This window comes from Schistocerca nitens, chromosome 2 (assembly GCF_023898315.1).
Source record: "Schistocerca nitens isolate TAMUIC-IGC-003100 chromosome 2, iqSchNite1.1, whole genome shotgun sequence".
Classification (NCBI taxonomy): domain Eukaryota; kingdom Metazoa; phylum Arthropoda; class Insecta; order Orthoptera; family Acrididae; genus Schistocerca; species Schistocerca nitens.
Genome location: NC_064615.1, coordinates 1,185,240,595 through 1,185,261,865, shown reverse-complemented (window position 1 = coordinate 1,185,261,865; position 21,271 = coordinate 1,185,240,595). Strand labels below are relative to the sequence as shown.

Below are 21,271 nucleotides of genomic sequence, written 5' to 3'. Positions count from 1 at the left end.
AAGAGAACGCCATCATCCTTTAATCATACAGTAAAGCTGCATGTCCTCGGGAAAAATTACGGCTGTAGTTTCCCCTTACTTTCAGCCGTTCGCAGTACCAGCACAGCAAGGCCGTTTTGGTTAATGTTACAAGGCCAGATCAGTCAATCATCCAGACTGTTGCCCCTGCAACTACTGAAAAGGCTGCTGCCCCTCTTCAGGAACCACATGTTTGTCTGGCCTCTCAACAGATACCCCTCCGTTGTGGTTGCACCTACGGTACGGCTATCTGTATCGCTGACGCACGCAAGCCTCCCCACCAACGGCAAGGTCCATGGTTCATGGGGGGAGCGTGGAATGTCAGATCCCTTAATCGGGTAGGTAGGTTAGAAAATTTAAAAAGGGAAATGGATAGGTTAAAGTTAGATATAGTGGGAATTAGTGAAGTTCGGTGGCAGGAGGAACAAGACTTTTGGTCAGGTGATTACAGGGTTATAAATACAAAATAAAATAGGGGTAATACAGGAGTAGGTTTAATAATGAATAAAAAAATAGGAATGCGGGTTAGCTACTACAAACAGCATAGTGAACGCATTATTGTGGCCAAGATAGACACAAAGCCCATGCCTACTACAGTAGTACAAGTTTATATGCCAACTAGCTCTGCAGATGATGAAGAAATAGATGAAATGTATGACGAGATAAAAGAAATTATTCAGGTAGTGAAGGGAGACGAAAATTTAATAGTCATGGGTGACTGGAATTCGTCAGTAGGAAAAGGGAGAGAAGGAAACATAGTAGGTGAATATGGATTGGGGGGAAGGAATGAGAGAGGAAGCCGCCTTGTAGAATTTTGCACAGAGCATAACTTAATCATAGCTAACACTTGGTTCAAGAATCATAAAAGAAGGTTGTATACCTGGAAGAATCCTGGAGATACTAAAAGGTATCAGATAGACTATATAATGGTAAGACAGAGATTTAGGAACCAGGTTTTAAATTGTAAGACATTTCCTGGGGCAGATGTGGATTCTGACCACAATCTATTGGTTATGAACTGCAGATTGAAACTGAAGAAACTGCAAAAAGGTGGGAATTTAAGGAGATGGGACCTGGATAAACTGAAAGAACCAGAGGTTGTAGAGTGTTTCAGGGAGAGCATAAGGGAACAATTGACAGGAATGGGGGAAAGAAATACAGTAGAAGAAGAATGGGTAGCTCTGAGGGATGAAGTAGTGAAGGCAGCAGACGATAAAGTAGGTAAAAAGACGAGGGCTGATAGAAATCCTTGGGTAACAGAAGAAATATTGAATTTAATTGATGAAAGGAGAAAATATAAAAATGCAGTAAATGAAGCAGGCAAAAAGGAATACAAACGTCTCAAAAATGATATCGACAGGAAGTGCAAAATGGCTAAGCAGGGATGGCTAGAGGACAAATGTAACGATGTAGAGGCTTGTCTCACTAGGGGTAAGATAGATACTGCCTACAGGAAAATTAAAGAGACCTTTAGAGAGAAGAGAACCACTTGTATGAATATCAAGAGCTCAGATGGCAACACAGTTCTAAGCAAAGAAGGGAAGGCAGAAATGTGGAAGGAGTATATAGAGGGTTTATACAAGGGCGATGTACTTGAGGACAATATTATGGAAATGGAAGAGGATGTAGATAAAGACGAAATGGGAGATAAGATACTGCGTGAAGAGTTTGACAGAGCACTGAAAGACCTGAGTCGAAACAAGGCCCCGGGAGTAGACAACATTCCATTAGAACTACTGATGGCCTTGGGAGAACCAGTCATGACAAAACTCTACCATCTGGTGAGCAAGATGTATGAGACAGGTGAAATACCCACAGACTTCAAGAAGAATATAATAATTCCAATCCCAAAGAAAGCAGGTGTTGACAGATGTGAAAATTACCGAACTATCAGTTTAATAAATCACAGCTGCAAAATACTAACGCGAATTCTTTACAGACGAATGGAAAAACTGGTAGAAGCCGACCTCGGGGAAGATCAGTTTGGATTCCGTAGAAATGTTGGAACACGTGAGGCAATACTGACCTTACGACTTATCTTAGAAGAAAGATCAAGAAAAGGCAAACCTACGTTTCTAGCATTTGTAGACTTAGAGAAAGCTTTTGACAATGTTAACTGGAATACTCTCTTTCAAATTCTGAAGGTGGCAGGGGTAAAATACAGGGAGCAAAAGGCTATTTACAATTTGTACAGAAACCAGATGGCAGTTATAAGAGTCGAGGGGCATGAAAGGGAAGCAGTGGTTGGCAAAGGAGTGAGACAGGGTTGTAGCCTCTCCCCGATGTTATTCAATCTGTATATTGAGCAAGCAGTAAAGGAAACAAAAGAAAAATTCGGAGTAGGTATTAAAATTCATGGAGCAGAAGTAAAAACTTTGAGGTTCGTCGATGACATTGTAATTCTGTCAGAGACAGCAAAGGACTTGGAAGAGCAGTTGAACGGAATGGACAGTGTCTTGAAAGGAGGATATAAGATGAACATCAACAAAAGTAAAACGAGGATAATGGAATGTAGTCGAATTAAGTCGGGTGATGCTGAGGGAATTAGATTAGGAAATGAGACGCTTAAAGTAGTAAATGAGTTTTGCTATTTGGGGAGCAAAATAACTGATGACGGTCGAAGTAGAGAGGATATAACATGTAGACTGGCAATGGCAAGGAAAGCGTTTCTCAAGAAGAGAAATTTGTTAACATCGAGTATAGATTTAAGTGTCAGGAAGTCATTTCTGAAAGTATTTGTATGGAGTGTAGCCATGTATGGAAGTGAAACATGGACGATAACTAGTTTGGACAAGAAGAGAATAGAAGCTTTCGAAATGTGGTGCTACAGAAGAATGCTGAAGATAAGGTGGGTAGATCACGTAACTAATGAGGAGGTATTGAATAGGATTGGGGAGAAGGAGAGTTTGTGGCACAACTTGACTAGAAGAAGGGATCGGTTGGTAGGACATGTTTTGAGGCATCGAGGGATCACAAATTTAGCATTGGAGGGCACCGTGGAGGGTAAAAATCATAGAGGGAGACCAAGAGATGAATACACTAAGCAGATTCAAAAGGATGTAGGTTGCAGTAGGTACTGGGAGATGAAGAAGCTTGCAGAGGATAGAGTAGCATGGAGAGCTGCATCAAACCAGTCTCAGGACTGAAGACCACAACAACAACAACATGACAACATGAATACTAGGAGGAACCTCTGAATGTTTAAAACTATTTATCATAATTTTGCCTTGTTAAAATTCACACCCGTTCATTAACAAATGTATATCTTAGTAAGTACAAACTTGATCGGAAATCCACGAACTATGACGAAACTAGTAAGACATACAGACTGTGCGCCAAAGTCGGCAGTCAGCGTTAAGGGCTCTTCCTGTCTTGTTCCATGGTAGCTATGCTTTCGGTTACGTGTAGTTTGTGACACGAGTGTTTCATTATTGATGTAATACGAATAAAAGTGATATTACGGCATTCTGAATGTTAATTTTGAGTAAATAGATACCCCAAAGTTTCAGATAATCAGCGTCCACCAACAGAGACATCCAATGCGCCAATGAAGAATCTGCACGGAACGACATTTATGAGAGCTGCACCGTGCACAGGTAGGAGGAAATCCGACGACACGACTCACCAAGGCGGATCAAGGAAGGTCCGACTTACACTCGCAAATTCCAGGTGGAAATGCTGACCAGTTATACTGTACGTCACATATAACACCTTCTACAGACTCGTTGCTAAGCTGAGTAATAACAGTAGAAGCGAGGGGATCTTGCACATTCCACACCAATTGGTTTAATTTCAGAGAAGATTCCTTCTTGCATGACCACCAAGGATATTGTTGAAATTTTGTTTGAACATTCACATATTCCCAATGAAGACAGCGAAAGTTTTACTTTCACCAATTTAATGCTTTCAGAGATTTAAGCATTTGTTTAACCTCGTTATGCAGCTATTGACAATGCACTAGTGAGTTTTTGGCAACTTTGAAACATAGTATATTTGGAAATATTTTCTCGCAAGAAATAAAACTATGTCACTTGTACAACTTTTTGGGCTCTCTCTTAAGCGAATTAATAAAAAACATGGATTCCTGTGTGATTTGCATGTGGGTAATTAGAAGCAAAGACAACTGACAAAATAGACGTATGAAATAAATGTGAAGTTTAGCTTTTTATATCTCTGAAAGTAACTGTGGGATAAACCTGAAACAAAATTCTTTTTATAAAAAAATTTAATGGAACAAGGAATCCAATAAAAATCATTATCTCTCTCTCTTTTGCGGCTCTAATAATTTGAGGAAATCACTTTTGAAAGTGTAATTTGTTCGGTTCTGTCCCCTCAAAATTACTTTCCAAACAATCCCATCAGTGACAACATATAGCTGGTAGTATAGTTTTCCTCAGGAAAGTTACAGCATATTAATAAACATCTAAAAACTTCAAGTAGCTTGAATTAGACATAAGCTTAGGACTCTGAAAGAGATCTTTTCTACCTGTGGCCTCTGATGCTTGTAGAAATGTAACATCTGCTTGGGATCCTGAGTAAAGAAACCCTTAGGTTGTTGCACAGCAAATGGGTGTAGCCCCTATGGTGATGGGGATGCTAATTTTCTCACTTTAAAAGGAACCAACAGTGGTTAAGCCACCATGAACCATAGCAACACATTTATACAATTTTTTGTGTGTATGCTTATGTTCCACATTAACTGTAAACTATGCTATTGAAAAGTACGGTATTCCATAAACCAGAATTAAAGTAGCGCTTCAGACACATTACGTAGTAAAAAGACGTACTAGTAATTCTCTATAACATCAATCAATACAAAAAAAGTCAGGAACACTGCTGTGAACCTCACCAAATGTATACAATTTGACAGTGGTGTAAACATATGGGCTATTTATACAATGTGTGCCACAAGTGTTATGTAATAATTGTACTATCATCATCTCCATAGCCTTGGTAATGCACAGCTGAACTGTGGGGTTTACAACCAGTTTGATTCTGTAGGTACAACAGAAAAAGACAATGTCACAATGAGCAGTGACAAAAGTTTTGAAGTTTTTTTAAATTATTAGGATTTTATCTCATTTCCTACTCATCAAGACTTTTGATATTGTCTTCCCAAGAGAGTACAAAACAATTGTACAACATAATGACAGATGTCAGATTTAATCTGAGTACCAGTCAAATATGGGCTCATTTTCAGTGCACCTCCATCTTGTCATTGTTTTTTACGGCCTTATATGGTTGCATTGCAAAACCAAATCTAGTTTTTCAGGTGGTTTAGAACATGGTCTTTCTACTGAAAATACACTACTGGCCATTAAAAATGCTACACCACGAAGATGACGTGCTACAGACGTAAAATTTAACCGACAGGAAGAATGTGCTGTGCCGTGCATATGATTAGCTTTTCAGAGCATTCACACAAGGTTGGCGCCGGTGGCGACACCTACAACATGCTGGCTGACATGAGGAAAGTCTCCAATCGATTTCTCATACACAAACAGCAGTTCACCATTGTTGTGATGCCTTGTGTAAGGAGGAGAAATGCGTACCATAAAGTTTCCGACTTTGATAAAGGTCAGATTGTAACCTATAGTGGCTGCGGTTTATCGTATCGCGACATTGCTGCTCGCGTTGGTCGAGATCTAATGCCTCGTTAGAAGAATATGGAATCGGTGGGTTCAGGAGGGTAATATGGAACTCCGTGCTGGATCCCAACAGCCTCGTATCACTAGCAGTCAAGATGACAGGCATCTTATACGCATGGCTGTAACGGATCGTGCAGCCATGTCTCGATCCCTGAGTCAATAGATGGGGACGTTCGCAACACAACAACCATCTGCATGAACGGTTCGCCAACGTTTGCAGCAGCATGGGCTATCGGCTCGGAGACCGTGGCTGCGGTTACCCTTGACGCTGCATCACAGACAGGAGCGCCTGCGATGGTGTACTCAACTACGATCCTGGGTGCATGAATGGCTAAACGTCATTTTTTTCGGATGAATCCAGATTCTGTTTACAGCATCATGATGGTTGCATTCGTGTTTGGCGACATCGCGGTGAACACACATTGGAAGCATGTATTCGCCATCGCCATACTGGCGTATCACCCGGCGCGATGGTATGGGCTGCCATTGGTTACTCATCTCGGTCACCTCTTGTTAGCATTGACGGCACTTTGAACAGTGGACGTTACATTTCAGATGTGTTACCACCTGTGGCTCTACCCTTCATTCAATCCCTGCGAAACCCTACACTTCAGCAGGATAATGCACGACCGCATGTTGCAGGTCCTGTACGGCCTTTCTGGATACAGAAAATGTTCGACTGCTGCCCTGGCCAGCACATTCTCCAGATCTCTCACCAATGGAAAACGTCTGGTCAATGGTGGCCGAGCAACTGGCTCGTCTCAATACGCCAGTCACTACTCTTGATGAACTGTGGTATCGTGTTGAAGCCGCATGGGCAGCTGTACCTGTATACGCCATACAAACTCTGTTTGACTCAATGCCCAGGCGTATCAAGGCCGATATTATGGCCAGAGGTGGTTGTTCTGGGTACTTATCTCTCAGGATCTATGCACTCAAATTATGTGAAAATGTTATCATATTTCAGTTCTAGTATAACATATTTGTCCAATGAATACCTGTTTATCATCTGCATTTCTTCTTGGTGTAGCAATTTTAATGGCCAGTAGTGTAGTTTAAAAGAGTTTGTAGAAAACTCTTTTTGTAGAAGTGGGCCAAAAACAGCCTTTTGGCATTTTTACAAAAATCATTATCTTTGCCCTCAATTTTTCAATTATTGAAAAGCAGTAGGCGAATGAAATATTGTTTTCTAAGACTTTGTATTTACAAGTTATCACAAGAAAAGTTTCAGCAATTACTTCCACAGTTATAAAATGCTAAATTTCAATTTTTTTTCAAGCATTTGCATTTTTGGGCGACTGCTGCAAATTATCTATATGCAAATCGCTCAGGAAATTGTTTTTATTATTTCACTTCAGAGAGCGCAAAAAGGTGTACAAGGTGACCTACTTTTGTTTCCATTCAAAATGCATTACCAGAGACATTACATCTAAAAAACTGCTGACAAAAACTCATGGCTGCATTGTTGACGGTAGCGATACAGGGTCACACAAGTGACTATACCTCTGAAGTACTGAATTCATGATCGTGAAACTTTACCACAGTCTACCGGCATCATGGGAAATTATTCATAGGAAATTTCATCAAAATCTGTGATGGTGATGTGGGCACCTCTAGACCAATTGGCATGGTATGACCCTACTGCGTTCCTCTTACACATGTGCTACAGGTTGTGTATAAATCTCCATAATTTGTAATTTGCTACTTCTCTTTTGCAATGAAGGATTCCTTCCACATTCACTTACAACTAGCATCTCTGTACAGGAAATAGATGACTGTTCTTTCATAAATTCGGGTTGCGACAGTTTGCTGAGTGGGATATAATGTAACGGATCTAACATTACTGTATCTCAAATCCAGTTCACACATCTGGATTCTCAGAGTGCATGCTGCAACTATAAAATTAATATTTTGATTTGCTCTTAATTACTAATTTAAGAGTAATTACCAGACAGCTAAAAACAGATTGTAAGATCAGCAAGTTACAATGTCGTAAATAGGAGGCCTACGAATAAAAGAGGATGTAAAATTTGTTAAGCAATGGGATAAATTGCATGAATCACAGGAAGATTAACTGATAAAAATAGTAGTAATTTTTATTACTTTTAAATAAAACTCATTTTCCAGGTATCATACAAAAAAAATAATACACAAATTGTGTAGGGAAAGAAAAGCTGTTTGGCAATAAATCATGGATGTGTCACAGTGAGAGACAAAACTGAACAAAAAATTAACCAAAAAGTAGTCGCATTAATAACCAGAGTATCATATGATCTATTGTATTACACTGTGAACACAAATTTCATTTGTGGACTAGGTTGTAGGTTGGATTAAACATATTGTAACATGAAATGAGTTCATAACTTGAGCTTTTTACACACACACACACACACACACACACACAGAGAGAGAGAGAGAGAGAGAGAGAGAGAGAGAGAGAGAGGGGGGGGGGGGGGAGTCGAATCAATCACACATCATCTTACAGTAGAGTCCACGCAGGATATGGTGGCCGATGTGCAGTGACAAACTTTTGTACAAAAGTGCTGGGTGAGTTCATTTGTTTGTTCAGAAGAGGTGGTCACCTTTCAGCTGGTCAGTGATGACAGAATTGACAACTTTTTGCAAGTACACATATTATTGTTTTGTTTTATCACCTAAACATGTTTCACCACAGCTGTTGCATCCTCAGTCAGTTTCTCACTGTTTTCCTGAAATATATACTCACAGGTTATTTTTAGATTAAGGAATATGATAAATAAGATTTTGCTGTCATTTAAATTGTAAGTGGACATTTCCTTTTATTTTCCATTAGCATTGGGTGTGTCCTGGACCTGCCAACCAAAATGAGCCACAGGTCGAAAATAGTATACCATGTCATGTGTAAATGTACAGATGACATTGTGTACTAATTTAGACCTGTGGCTGATTTTGGTTGGCAGCCACAGGTCACACACAATGTAAAATAAATGGATAAGTGCACTTACAATTTAAATTACAACAAAATCTAATGGATCATATTCCTTAACCTAAAAGGAACCTGTATGTATGTACACTATGTGATCAAAAGTATCGAGACACCTCCAAAAGCATACATTTTTCATATTAGGTGCATTGTGCTGCCACCTACTGCCAGGTACTCCATATCAGCAACCTCAGTACCCATCAGACATCGTGAGAGAACAGAATGGGGCGCTCCGCGGAACTCACCGACTTCGAATGTGGTCAGGTGATTGGGTGTCACTTGTGTCATACATCTGTACGCAAGACTGGTCCACACTCCTAAACATCCATAGGTCCACTGTTTCCCATGTGACAGTGAAGTGGAAACGTGAAGGGACACGTATAGCACAAAAGCATACAGGCCAACCTCGTCTGTGTTGACTGACAGACCGCCGACAGATGAAGAGGGTCGTAATGTGTGATAGGCAGACATCTATCCGGACCATCACACAGGAATTCCAAACTGTATCAGGATCCACTGCAAATACTATGATAGGCGGGAGGTGAAAAAACTTTCCTTTTTCTGATTCCTTACTTCGCCGAGTGTTTGACTCTGTTACACTTCTAATACAATTTGTGGAGTACCCATTGCTACTGTAGAAATACAAAAACACACGAACACCTTCAACAAGAAAGAGGAAAGCCTTAAGGTAAACAGATCCTGGCTTCCCGTACTGCAGCGAACAACCGTCTCAGGTAGCAAGAGGAGAACTGCACCAGAAATGACCGCGGAGAAGCCCTCAGACGTTGGCGCGCCAGGTACATATAGTCTGCGGCCGCGAGCTCGGCTCCATTTCACCACCGCCAATGGAGCGTGAAGCTTTGACAATACCAGCCACTCGTCAGTAAAATCATTAGATGAACGTCGACCGAAGAACCCGAGATAGAAGCCAACAGGCAGTTTGTCAACAAGTGGCCACGAAAGCCTTAACAATTTTGAAATGCTACAGTAGAGTAATTTCAGAACAATGCACTAATTCTGAACAACGGGAGGGATTATAGTGATGTTACCTCACAGCACCTACCCCCATGAACCATGGACCTTGCCGTTGGTGGGGAGGCTTGCATGCCTCACAATACAGATAGCCGTACCGTAGGTGCAACCACAACGGAGGGGTATCTGTTGAGAGGTCAGACAAACGTGTGGTTCCTGAAGAGGGGCAGCAGCCTTTTCAGTAGTTGCAGGGGCAACAGTCTGGATGATTGACTGATCTGGCCTTGTAACACTAACCAAAACGGCCTTGCTGTGCTGGTACTGTGAACAGATGAAAGCAAGGGGAAACTACGGCTGTAATTTTTCCCGAGGGCATGCAGCTTTACTCTATAATTAAATGATGATGGTGTCCTCTTGGGTAAAATATTCCGGAGATAAAATAGTCCCCCATTCGGATCTCCAGGCGGGGACTACTCGAGAGGATGTCGTTATCAGGAGAAAGAAAACTGGCGTTCTACGGATCGGAGTGTGGAATGTCAGATCCCTTAATCGGGCAGGTAGGTTAGAAAATTTAAAAAGGGAAATGGATAGGTTAAAGTTAGATATAGTGGGAATTAGTGAAGTTCGGTGGCAGGAGGAACAAGACTTTTGGTCAGGTGAATACAGGGTTATAAATACAAAGTCAAATAGGGGTTATGCAGGAGTACGTTTAATAATGAACAAAAAAATAGGAATGCGGGTAAGCTACTACAAACAGCATAGTGAACGCATTATTGTGGCCAAGATAGATACGAAGCCCATGCCTACCACAGTAGTACAAGTTTATATGCCAACAGGCTCTGCAGATGACGAAGAAATTGAAGAATAGTATGATGAAATAAAAGCAATTATTAAGATAGTGAAGGGAGATGAAAATTTAATAGTCATGGGTGACTGGAATTCGTCAGTAGGAAAAGGGAGAGAAGGAAACGTAGTACGTGAATATGGATTGGGGATAAGAAACGAAAGAGGGAGCCGCCTGGTAGAATTTTGCACAGAGCACAACCTAATCATAGCTAACACTTGGTTCAAGAATCATAAAAGAAGGTTGTATACCTGGAAGAATCCTGGAGATACTAGAAGGTATCAGATAGATTATATAATGGTAAGACAGAGATTTGGGAACCAGGTTTTAAATTGTAAGACATTTCCAGGGGCAGATGTGAACTCTGACCACAATCTATTGGTTATGAACTGTAGATTAAAACTGAATAAACTGCAAAAAGGTGGGAATTTAAGGAGATGGGACCTGGATAAACTGACTAAACCAGAGGTTGTACAGAGTTTCAGGGACAGCATAAGGGAACAATTGACAAGAATGGGGGAAAGAAATACAGTAGAAGAAGAATAGGTAGCTTTGAGAGATGAAGTAGTGAAGGCAGCAGTGGGTCAAGTACGTAAAAAGACGAGGGCCAGTAGAAATCCTTGGGTAACAGAAGAAATATTGAACTTAATTGACGAGAGGAGAAAATATAAAAATGCAGTAAATGAAGTAGGCAAAAAGGAATACAGACGTCTCAAAAATGAGATCGACAGGAAGTGCAAAATGGCTAAGCAGGGATGGCTAGAGGACAAATGTAAGGATGTAGAGGCTTATCTCACTAGGGGTAAGATAGATACTGCCTACAGGAAAATTAAGGGGACCTTTGGAGAAAAGAGAGCCTCTTGAATGAATATCAAGAGCTCAGATGGAAACCCAGTCCTGACCAAAGAAGGGAAGGCAGAAAGGTGGAAGGAGTATATAGAGGGTCTATACAAGGGCAATGTACTTGAGGACAATATTATAGAAATGGAAGAGGATGTAGATGAAGATGAAATGGGAGATATGATACTGCATGAAGAGTTTGACAGAGCACTGACAGACCTGAGTCGCAACAAAGCTCCGGGAGTAGACAACATTCCATTAGAACTACTAACAGCCTCGGGAGAGCCAGTCCTGACAAAACTCTACCATCTGGTGAGCAAGATGTATGAGACAGGCGAAATACCCTCAGACTTCAAGAAGAATATAATAATTCCAATCCCAAAGAAAGCAGGTGTTGACAGATGTGAAAATTACTGAACTATCAGTTTAATAAATCATTGTTGCAAAATACTAACACGAATTCTTTACAGACAAATGGAAAAACTAGTAGAAGCCGACCTCAGGGAAGATCAGTTTGGATTCCGTAGAAATATTGGAACACGTGAGGCAATACTGACCCTACGACTTATCTTAGAAGCCAGATTAAGGAAAGGCAAACCTACGTTCCTAGCATTTGTAGACTTAGAGAAAGCTTTTGACAATGTTGACTGGAATACTCTCTTTCAAATTCTGAAGGTGGCAGGGGTAAAATACAGGGAGCAAAAGGCTATTTACAATTTGTACAGAAACCAGATGGCAGTTATAAGAGTCGAGGGACATCAAAGGGAAGCAGTGGTTGGGAAGGGAGTGAGACAATGTTGTAGCCTCTCCCCGATGTTGTTCAATCTGTATATTGAGCAAGCAGTAAAGGAAACAAAAGAAAAATTCGGAGTAGGTATTAAAATCCACGGAGAAGAAATAAAAGCTTTGAGGTTCGCCGATGACATTGTAATTCTGTCAGAGACAGCAAAGGACTTGGAAGAGCAGTTAAACGGAATGGATAGTGTCTTGAAAGGAGGATATAAGATGAACATCAACAAAAGCAAAACAAGGATAATGGAATGTAGTCGAATTAAGTCGGGTGATGCTGAGGGAATTAGATTAGGAAATGAGACACTTAAAGTAGTAAAGGATTTCTGCTATTTGGGGATCAAAATAACTGATGACGGTCAAAGTAGAGAGGATATAAAATGTAGACTGGCAATGGCAAGGAAAGTATTTCTGAAGAAGAGAAATTTGTAAACATCGAGTATAGGTTTAAGTGTCAGGAAGTCGTTTCTGAAAGTATTTGTATGGAGTGTAACCATGTATGGAAGTGAAACATGGACAGCAAACAGTTTGGGCAAGAAGAGAATAGAAGCTTTCGAAATGTGGTGCCACAGAAGAATGCTGAAGATTAGATGGGTAGATCACATAACTAATGAGGAAGTATTGAATAGGATTGGGGAGAAGAGAAGTTTGTGGCACAACTGGACTAGAAGAAGGGATCGGTTGGTAGGACATGTTCTGAGGCATCAAGGGATCACCAGTTTAGTATTGGAGGGCAGCGTGGAGGGTAAAAATTGTAGAGGGAGACCAAGAGATGAATACACTAAGCAGATTCAGAAGAATGTAGGTTGCAGTAGGTACTGGGAGATGAAGAAGCTTGCAGAGGATAGAGTAGCATGGAGAGCTGCATCAAACAAGTCTCAGGAGTGAAGACCACAACAACAACAAACCTCACACCAGTACTGACAGATACAAGCATTAGCTTTTGCTCACCATCTGACATAACAGACACCAGATAGAAACAACCAAACAAGTCTTTCAAGCTGTAACAGGATGCAAATTATCAATTGGAACAGTCTGTAAATGTTTTGTGAAGGTGGTCTCTAAGCAAGGAAGCACATCATGCTTCCATTAACAACATAACCTGACAGTGAACGAAGACATGGCCATAGGAACCCTGTTGATGACAATACAGTGAAAAATCTTTTTATCTGAGGAGTTGTTATTTAGTACTTAACCTGAGAATCAATATATCTCAGATGGTAATATACATTCTGTTTTCAGAGATCATCCAAACTGATTTAAGGAAATTATGATAAACATAAATTGAAATGCCCGGTCTCAGATAATGCTAATCAATGTGTTAGTTTGCACAGTAAATTATCCTGAGTGATGAAATATTCTTAAGAAACTCTTTAATAATCTCTGTGTAGTTGTGGAACAGAAATGCCTGACAGTAGTGACGACATAGTGTATTCAGGAGCAGCAATGGTAACTGCTTCATTTATTCCATGAATGCAGACATTATCCTCTCATCTTGTGGGTAATGTAGACAATAACAGTAGAGCACTTACATCAGTAGTAAATCCACAAGAGAGATGACTAAGGAAAAATAATTGGGAATTTCTATTTATCCATCCTTTCTCAGGCTGTACTTGAAATAACTTTCATCACTTCCCCACCAGTTTAAAATATTTCATCTTTGGTTTTTCTCAGACTTCCAGGAAAGGTAATTCTGGTACTGCAAACATTATGAGCTCTTTTGCAATTTGTATAAATACTAACACATTCAATTTACAGTACATAGCTTATGCTGACAACGTCTCACAAACATCATTCTGATATCTTATGCTCCACTGTACAATTTAATTTATCTTCTTCTCAGAAAGAACCTTCATCAAGAAAAGTTATCAAGCTCTGTATTAACTTGTATTTACTGAATAATTATTTGTATCATTCCTTGTTTATTAATGGTATAGTACTGTGGTCTGATATTTCTGGCATTTTTGTTTGCACTAACAGCCTTCATTTCCTTTCTCCGTCTTCCTCAACCTTTCCAGTTTTAACCATCTATCCAAATAATGGTTTTATATTGCTCAAAAGAATTAATTAATAAAATACATTTTAGTAATATAGAACTAGCTTACCTGCAAATGTTCTTCTATATCTTTCCTCTCATAAGTTATACCACTAGGAGTGATTACTGGTTCACGAAGGATCTCAAAGCTTATTTTTCCACACAGATAATCTGGAACATCCCGCTTCTGTAAAATTAAACTATTAGACATAATTCTCAGGTTTCACATATAACATATGTGGCATAAACTTCACACGAATAATAAAAGTGGCAAAAACAGCATCGCTTATAAATGAACAAATTTATAGTTTTAGAATCTGGATAGATAATTTGTTTATATGAATTAAGAGTGTGGTTATCCAAACATAATCTAAAATGTTACATTTGTTTCTAAATGAATTAAAGATCTTACACTAATGCATAATGATAGGCTTCTACAGTTTAAGTCAATTTGGCTGAATTTCACAAGCACCATAGAAGACAGTGATCTACTGAGGCAACATTCTACGAATTAAATACAGAATGATATAGGCCGGAAATTGTTATTCTTCAGAGTACTTTACTCTTCTTTCAAACATACCACAACAGATATACCAGTGATGAAAACATGAATCCATCCACTGTAAGTTTGACTAGGCATCCAGGTCAGTACTACAGTCTGAAAAATGCCTAGAAAGGTCTGTGCAGGGTGTTGCATAAGGTTACAAAAATGTAAGGACCACGAAGAAGAGTAATGGTAACTTTCTTCTAGGATTCCATGTTGAACATCAGCAATCAAAATTTGCACAATGATTGTATTTATAGAACACTGGCCTCAGATTAAAGAGGATGGAGGTTCATGCTGTGCCTGGCCATCCTGATTTCTTTTATCACTTAAGGCAAATACTGAGATGGTTCCTTCAACAAGGCCACAACTGACCAACTGTCCTGTCCTAACAATTGTAGGTGAATATTCGAGTTATGTTTGCAAACAATGGAAAACATATGGTGGAATAACAATATGGCTCCTGAAATTCAGTCATACTGGGTTTCTTGTAGACCACCTATCCTCCTCCCAGTCCTAGCAGTGGAAACCTATTTTTGCCACCAACACTACCAATCACACTCAACTCAAAATGAATACTGAACTCTGCTTACTTTACTCCCTTTAACCATAATCCACCCCTACTTGCACTGAATCATCCCCTGATACCAAAATTTCATAATCTCAAAAACCTCCCCTCACTATCAGCCCCAAACCCCTCTACGTGAAAACCAATGTCAAATCCTCAGAAAGAACTGCAAACCACCACCTAAAAACTGATCCAGACTTTATAACACTACCTGCCAAAAAAGGCTCCACCACTGTGGTTACAAGCCACAGAGGTTACCAGGTTGATGGGCCCCTACAGCTGTCAAGTCATGCCCACCTATAAGCTCCATAATTATCCTATTTCAGAAATTCAACACAATCACCAGTCCCTCCTCAAATCCCTTGGTCTTTTCCAGAAACACTTCCCTAAGTCCAATACACTCCTCACCCTGGCAATCCCTGGACTCCTATCTACTACATACTTCCTACAATATTTATTTTTTATTTACACATCAAGTTCCATAGGACCAAATTGAGGAGCAAGTCTCCAAGGTCACGGAACATGTCAGTACATGAAATTACAACATAAAAGTAATAACAGATAAAAATAAAATATTGATGAACCTGAAAAAAGTCAATCCATAAGTTTAAGTAAACGCAATCAACAATACAAGAATGAGCTTAATTTTTCAAGGACAGAATAGAAGAAGTGACCCATGGGGAAACTCTTCAGTTTCAATTTCAAAAGCGTGTGGATTACAGCTACGAATTTTGAATTCGAGTGGTAGCTCACTGAAAATGGCTGCAGCAGTATACTGTACACCTTTCTGCATAAGAGTTAAGGAAGTCCAATCAAAATGCAGGTTTGATTTCTGCCGAGTATTAACTGAGTGAAACTGCTTATTCTTGGAAATAAGCTACTATCGTTAACAAGAAATGACAGTAAGGATTATATATATTGAGAGCCCAATGTCAAAATACACAGACTTGTAAACAAGGGTCAACAAGAGGTTCGTGAACTTACACTACTTATTGACCGAACCGCCTGTTTCTGAGCCAATTTCCTTTTAGAATGGGAAGAGTTACCCCAAAATATACCATATGAGATAAGCAAATGAAAATAAGCGAAGTAGACTAATTTTCATGTCAAGCGATCACTCACTTCAGATACTGTTCTAATAGTAAAAATGGCAGTCTTTGAACAAGATCCTGAACACGGGCTTTCCACAACATTTTACTATCTATCTGAACACCTACAAATGTTTCACAAATCATATGCCTATTCTGTGAAATTAAAGCGTCAGGTTTTGTTGAATTGTGTGTTAGAAACTAAGAATCGAGTCTTACTGTCATTTAGTGGTAGTTTATTTTCTACAAGCCATGAACTTAGGTCACGAACTGCGCTATTAGAAACCGAGTCAATGTTGCGCACAACATCCTTTACTACCAAGCTCATGTCATCAGCAAACAGAAATATTTTGGAGTTACCTGTAATACTAAAGGGCATATCATTTATATAAATAAGGAACAGGAGGTGGCCCCAACACTGATCCCTGGGGCACCCACCACTTGACCGTACCCAACTCAGACCCCACGTCACAGCCATTCTCAACACTGTGAATAATGACCTTTTGCTGCCTGTTGCTAAAGTAAGAGGTGAACCAATTGTGAGTTACTCCCCATATTTCGTAATGGTCTAACTTCTGGACCAATATTTTGTGATCAACAAAATCAGACACCTTAGTTAAATCAAAAAATATGTCTAGCATTCGAAACCTTTTATTCAACCCACCCAGTACCCCACAGAGAAGAGAGAAATAGCATTTTCAGTTTTTAAACGACTTTTAAAGCCGAACTGTACATCTGATAGCAAATCGTGTGATATAAAATGATCAATTATCCTTACATACACAGCCTTTTCAATAACTTCTGCAAACACAGATGGCAAATGTTTCAAAATAAATTTAGTTCTAGTGGTACCTGCCGAACCTTTGGGTAACATTTTCTTAAATTGCTCCAAAAATGTCACTGGGCGTATAAAAACATCTAGTTTGAACTTTATAAATTCCTTCTGGTGTACTGCAATATTGTCCACATAGTTGGTGGCTGTGCTAGTAACCTCAAGTCTCTCTCACCTTTGGTTCATCTAGTTCCAGTAGGTGTTTGTTCAAACTAGCCACAATATTTCGGGCACTACTTACTTTATCGAAATCTCTATTTTGTTCTAATGTCTCCACACACACACACACGTGTGTCTGAGATTTGATTATACAGCACCTTGTGGTTTTTCATGTACCTCTTTGAATGGCACATTCACTTTATTTCTACTGGGTTACTAGTTTGCCATGTAACATCTTAATTAAATATAAGACTATTGTTCCTACATCAAAGTTTTTTCTAGTTTTTAGGTATCCTTTCCGCTATTGTTTTTAAACCTTTAATACTAATACATAATTCCTGTTTGGTGACTTCCCCTTGAGTCTGACACACACACACACACACACACACACACATATATATATATATATATAGAGAGAGAGAGAGAGAGAGAGAGAGAGTAGTGGCAACTTCTGCCACTGAATGTATCAGGATGACCAAATGTAGCGGGAAGAGGTAAAAGGCACCATATTAAGACTTGTCCGAGCTTTCCAAATGATTTATTGTTTCCAACCACAGTGCCCCTGTACACCCCGTCTATGTCTCAGGACCCCGCAATGCCGAGGAAGCACCCCAGCAGCCCATTCAATGCAAAGCTGTGTTGAGTTGGCCTTCGCGAGCTGCAGAGTTCCGATGGCGTCAGGGTGTGCCGGCTGCCATCTCAGCTGTCCCTGTCATTGCTGCCTCAGCGCCGTTTGGAGGAGCCGCCGAGCGGCCCGCTGACAACTGCAAGATGGTCCGCGCCGTGTTCCCTCGCTGGCGTGGCTTAGGACGGGGCGACAACAAATGCCTGCAATCTGCAGCCGAATCTACAACCCTCGCCCTGGATGTCACCGGTGCGTGTTGGAGCACGGAAGACTGCCTGTGGTAGTGAGTAGAAGAGTGGCTCACTGCCGGCTGACTGCCTACAGACCCCGCATCGGCCTCAGACTGTCGAACCGGCGACCTGCCGTGGACTGGAACACTGGTGCCCCGTCTGCTGCTGCGTGTAGCTGGTGGTGTGTAATGCCCCGCCGTCCAGGAGAGCTGCCACACTCGATGAATCTCGTTAGAAACCTGCACCTATTTATACACGGCCACGTGCCTCTGTTTTGCCACATGCGCCGTTTCACGTCACGTACTCGTAACGTGCTATGTTGGGCAGTGGGCCCCTTCTGCCTGTGATTTGCAACATGCAAAACGGCTACGTATACTCTTTCAGCAATCTGTCGGCCCTGTGACCTCTATTCTACATCGCACTGCCGGTACACGTAAGTCACTGCAATCCAGCCGGCACCTGGCTGTAACTTGTGCTCAGAATATTGCGCAAAACTGACTTTCCTTATCCTAAACGGTGGTGCCGCTACATTATTCCCCTCTTCGGAAAGACCCGGTCCCAGGGTTGACCCTTAACTAACTCTTAACTTGCTTGGGTCAGCACCTATGGCATATTTCCTTACTATTAGAAAACTTAAATGTAGTCTAGTGCCCCTTAAAACCGTGACATGAAACAAAACACAAAAATTCCTTACTCTACTACCACTGGTCGATCGACCCCTTACCTACTCGTCTCACGTTCTCGGTATCCGATCCACTGGGACTTGGACTACCCTCGGTTCTCTACTGGAATTAGCTTTCCGCCTGATCAGAAAGAAAACAAAACATAACAAAGTTAAGGCTGCGATGACACTTGGCACAGAGCTGCTCAAAATGATCGTTATTTGCCGTTGCCTTTCCCTATAACAGAGTGACATGTTGCACAAGCTGTTTGGCTGAAATGCGCCCCTCTTGCTCTGAAATGATCTGGTTTATGGATCTCAACAGGCCTGGCTCCAAAGTTTGATTTAACAAGGTCAGATTCTGCCTTGGCAAAAACTCTCAAGTGGCTTCTGGCCAGTACAGCTGTGGCTGCGTAACACTCAATTGTGAAACTCCTGAAATTGATGCTGGCACATGGAAAGTTGGTCCTACTATGTTACACTTAGGTCCATTGATTAAAATTCCGCTCCCCTTGGGCTCTGTACGTTTTGCTCCTGCAAATACTCCCCGCGCAAAACAACTTGCTACTACTACCACATTCTCGTAGGTGGAAAAGGTCCAAAGCAACCCGACCTGTTGCAAGCTCAATTTTTGCTCCATGATGTCCCTTGGACAGTCTATTCCATTCCTCCCTTTTCAAAAAGACTGCTGTCCCTAGCAGGCTCACAATACTTGAAAATACAACGACATTTGAAAATTCAATGCCTAATTACTCTACGCAAACCCAATGATGCATCCCAAGAAAAAAAAAAAAAGTACAAATACTCTACTACTTTCTGCATCACAGAGCATACGGTACTTCATGCTGTACTCTATCTTCCAGGTTTTCTCTGTGCTTAGCACCCCTCTTCATTCTCTCTGTCTTCCTCTTTCCTTCCTGTGACACACCTGGAATTACATCCGGGCAACCCTTCAATGGCCGTACATTTCAGATTACGCTGATACAATAGCTCCCTACTTAGCAATTATATACAACCGCTCGCTCACCGATAGATCTGTACCTACAGATTGGAAAATTGCACAGGTCGCACCAGTGTTTACGAAGGGTAGTAGGAGTAATCCATCGAACTACAGACCTATATCATTGACGTCGGTTTGCAGTAGGGTTTTGGAGCATATACTGTATTCAAACATTATGAATCACCTTGAAGGGAACGATCTATTGATAGGTAATCAGCATGGTTTCAGAAAACAACGTTCTTGTGCAACACAGATAGCTCTCTTTTCACACGAAGTAATGGCCACTATCAACAGGGGATCTCAGGTTGATTCGTATTTCTGGATTTCCGGAAAGCTTTTGACACCGTTCCTCACAAGCGACTTCTAATCAAGCTGCGGGCCTATGGGGTATCGTCTCAGTTGTGCGACTGGATACGTGATTTCCTGTCAGGAAGGTCGCAGTTCGTAGTTATAGATGGCAAATCATCGAGTAAAACTGAAGTGATATCAGGTGTTCCCCAGGGAAGCGTCCTGGGACCTCTGCTGTTCCTGATCTATATAAATGACCTGGGTGACAATCTGAGCAGTTCTCTTAGGCTGTTCGCAGATGATGCTGTAATTTACCATCTAGTAAGGTCAACCGAAGACCAGTATCAGTTGCAAAGCGATTTAGAAAAGATTGCTGTATGGTGTGGCAGGTGGCAGTTGACGCTAAATAACGAAAAGTGTGAGGTGATCCACGTGAGTTCCAAAAGAAATCCGCTGGAATTCGATTACTTGATAAATAGTACAATTCTCAAGGCTGTCAATTCAACTAAGTACCTGGGTGTTAAAATTACGAACAACTTCAGTTGGAAAGACCACATAGATAATATTGTGGGGAAGGCGAGCCAAAGGTTGCGTTTCATTGGCAGGACACTTAGAAGATGCAACAAGTCCACTAAAGAGACAGCTTACACTATACTCGTTCGTCCTCTGTTAGAATATTGCTGTGCGGTGTGGGATCCTTACCAGGTGGGATTGACGGAGGACATCGAAAGAGTGCAAAAAAGGGCAGCTCGTTTTGTATTATCACATAATAGGGGAGAGAGTGTGGCAGATATGATACGCGAGTTGGGATGGAAGTCATTAAAGCAAAGACGTTTTTCGTCGCGGCGAGATCTATTTACGAAATTTCAGTCACCAACTTTCTCTTCCGAATGCGAAAATCTTTTGTTGAGCCCAACCTACATAGGTAGGAATGATTATCAAAATAAAATAAGAGAAATCAGAGCTCGAACAGAAAGGTTTAGGTGTTCGTTTTTCCCGTGAGCTGTTTGGAAGTGGAATGGTAGAGAGATAGTATGATTGTGGTTCGATGAACCCTCTGCCAAGCACTTAAATGTGAATTGCAGAGTAGTCATGTAGATGTAGATGTAGAACTGCCCAATGTGTACTATCGTTGTTATAGTTGGCAGCTGAAGCTTAACATTAATGG

General features: G+C 40.8%; 1 protein-coding gene across 3 annotated transcripts in view; it reads right to left on the bottom strand.

Moving 5' to 3' along the window:
- LOC126237516 (E3 ubiquitin-protein ligase CHIP) overlaps window positions 1-21,271 on the bottom strand; it is a 143,774-nt gene that overhangs the window by 17,173 nt on the left and 105,330 nt on the right. For all 3 annotated transcript variants that reach the window (XM_049947684.1, XM_049947685.1, XM_049947686.1), the window contains exon 6: window positions 14,179-14,295. In XM_049947684.1, coding sequence (XP_049803641.1) covers window positions 14,179-14,295 — 117 coding nt within the window. The remainder of the gene's footprint in view (window positions 1-14,178; window positions 14,296-21,271) is intronic.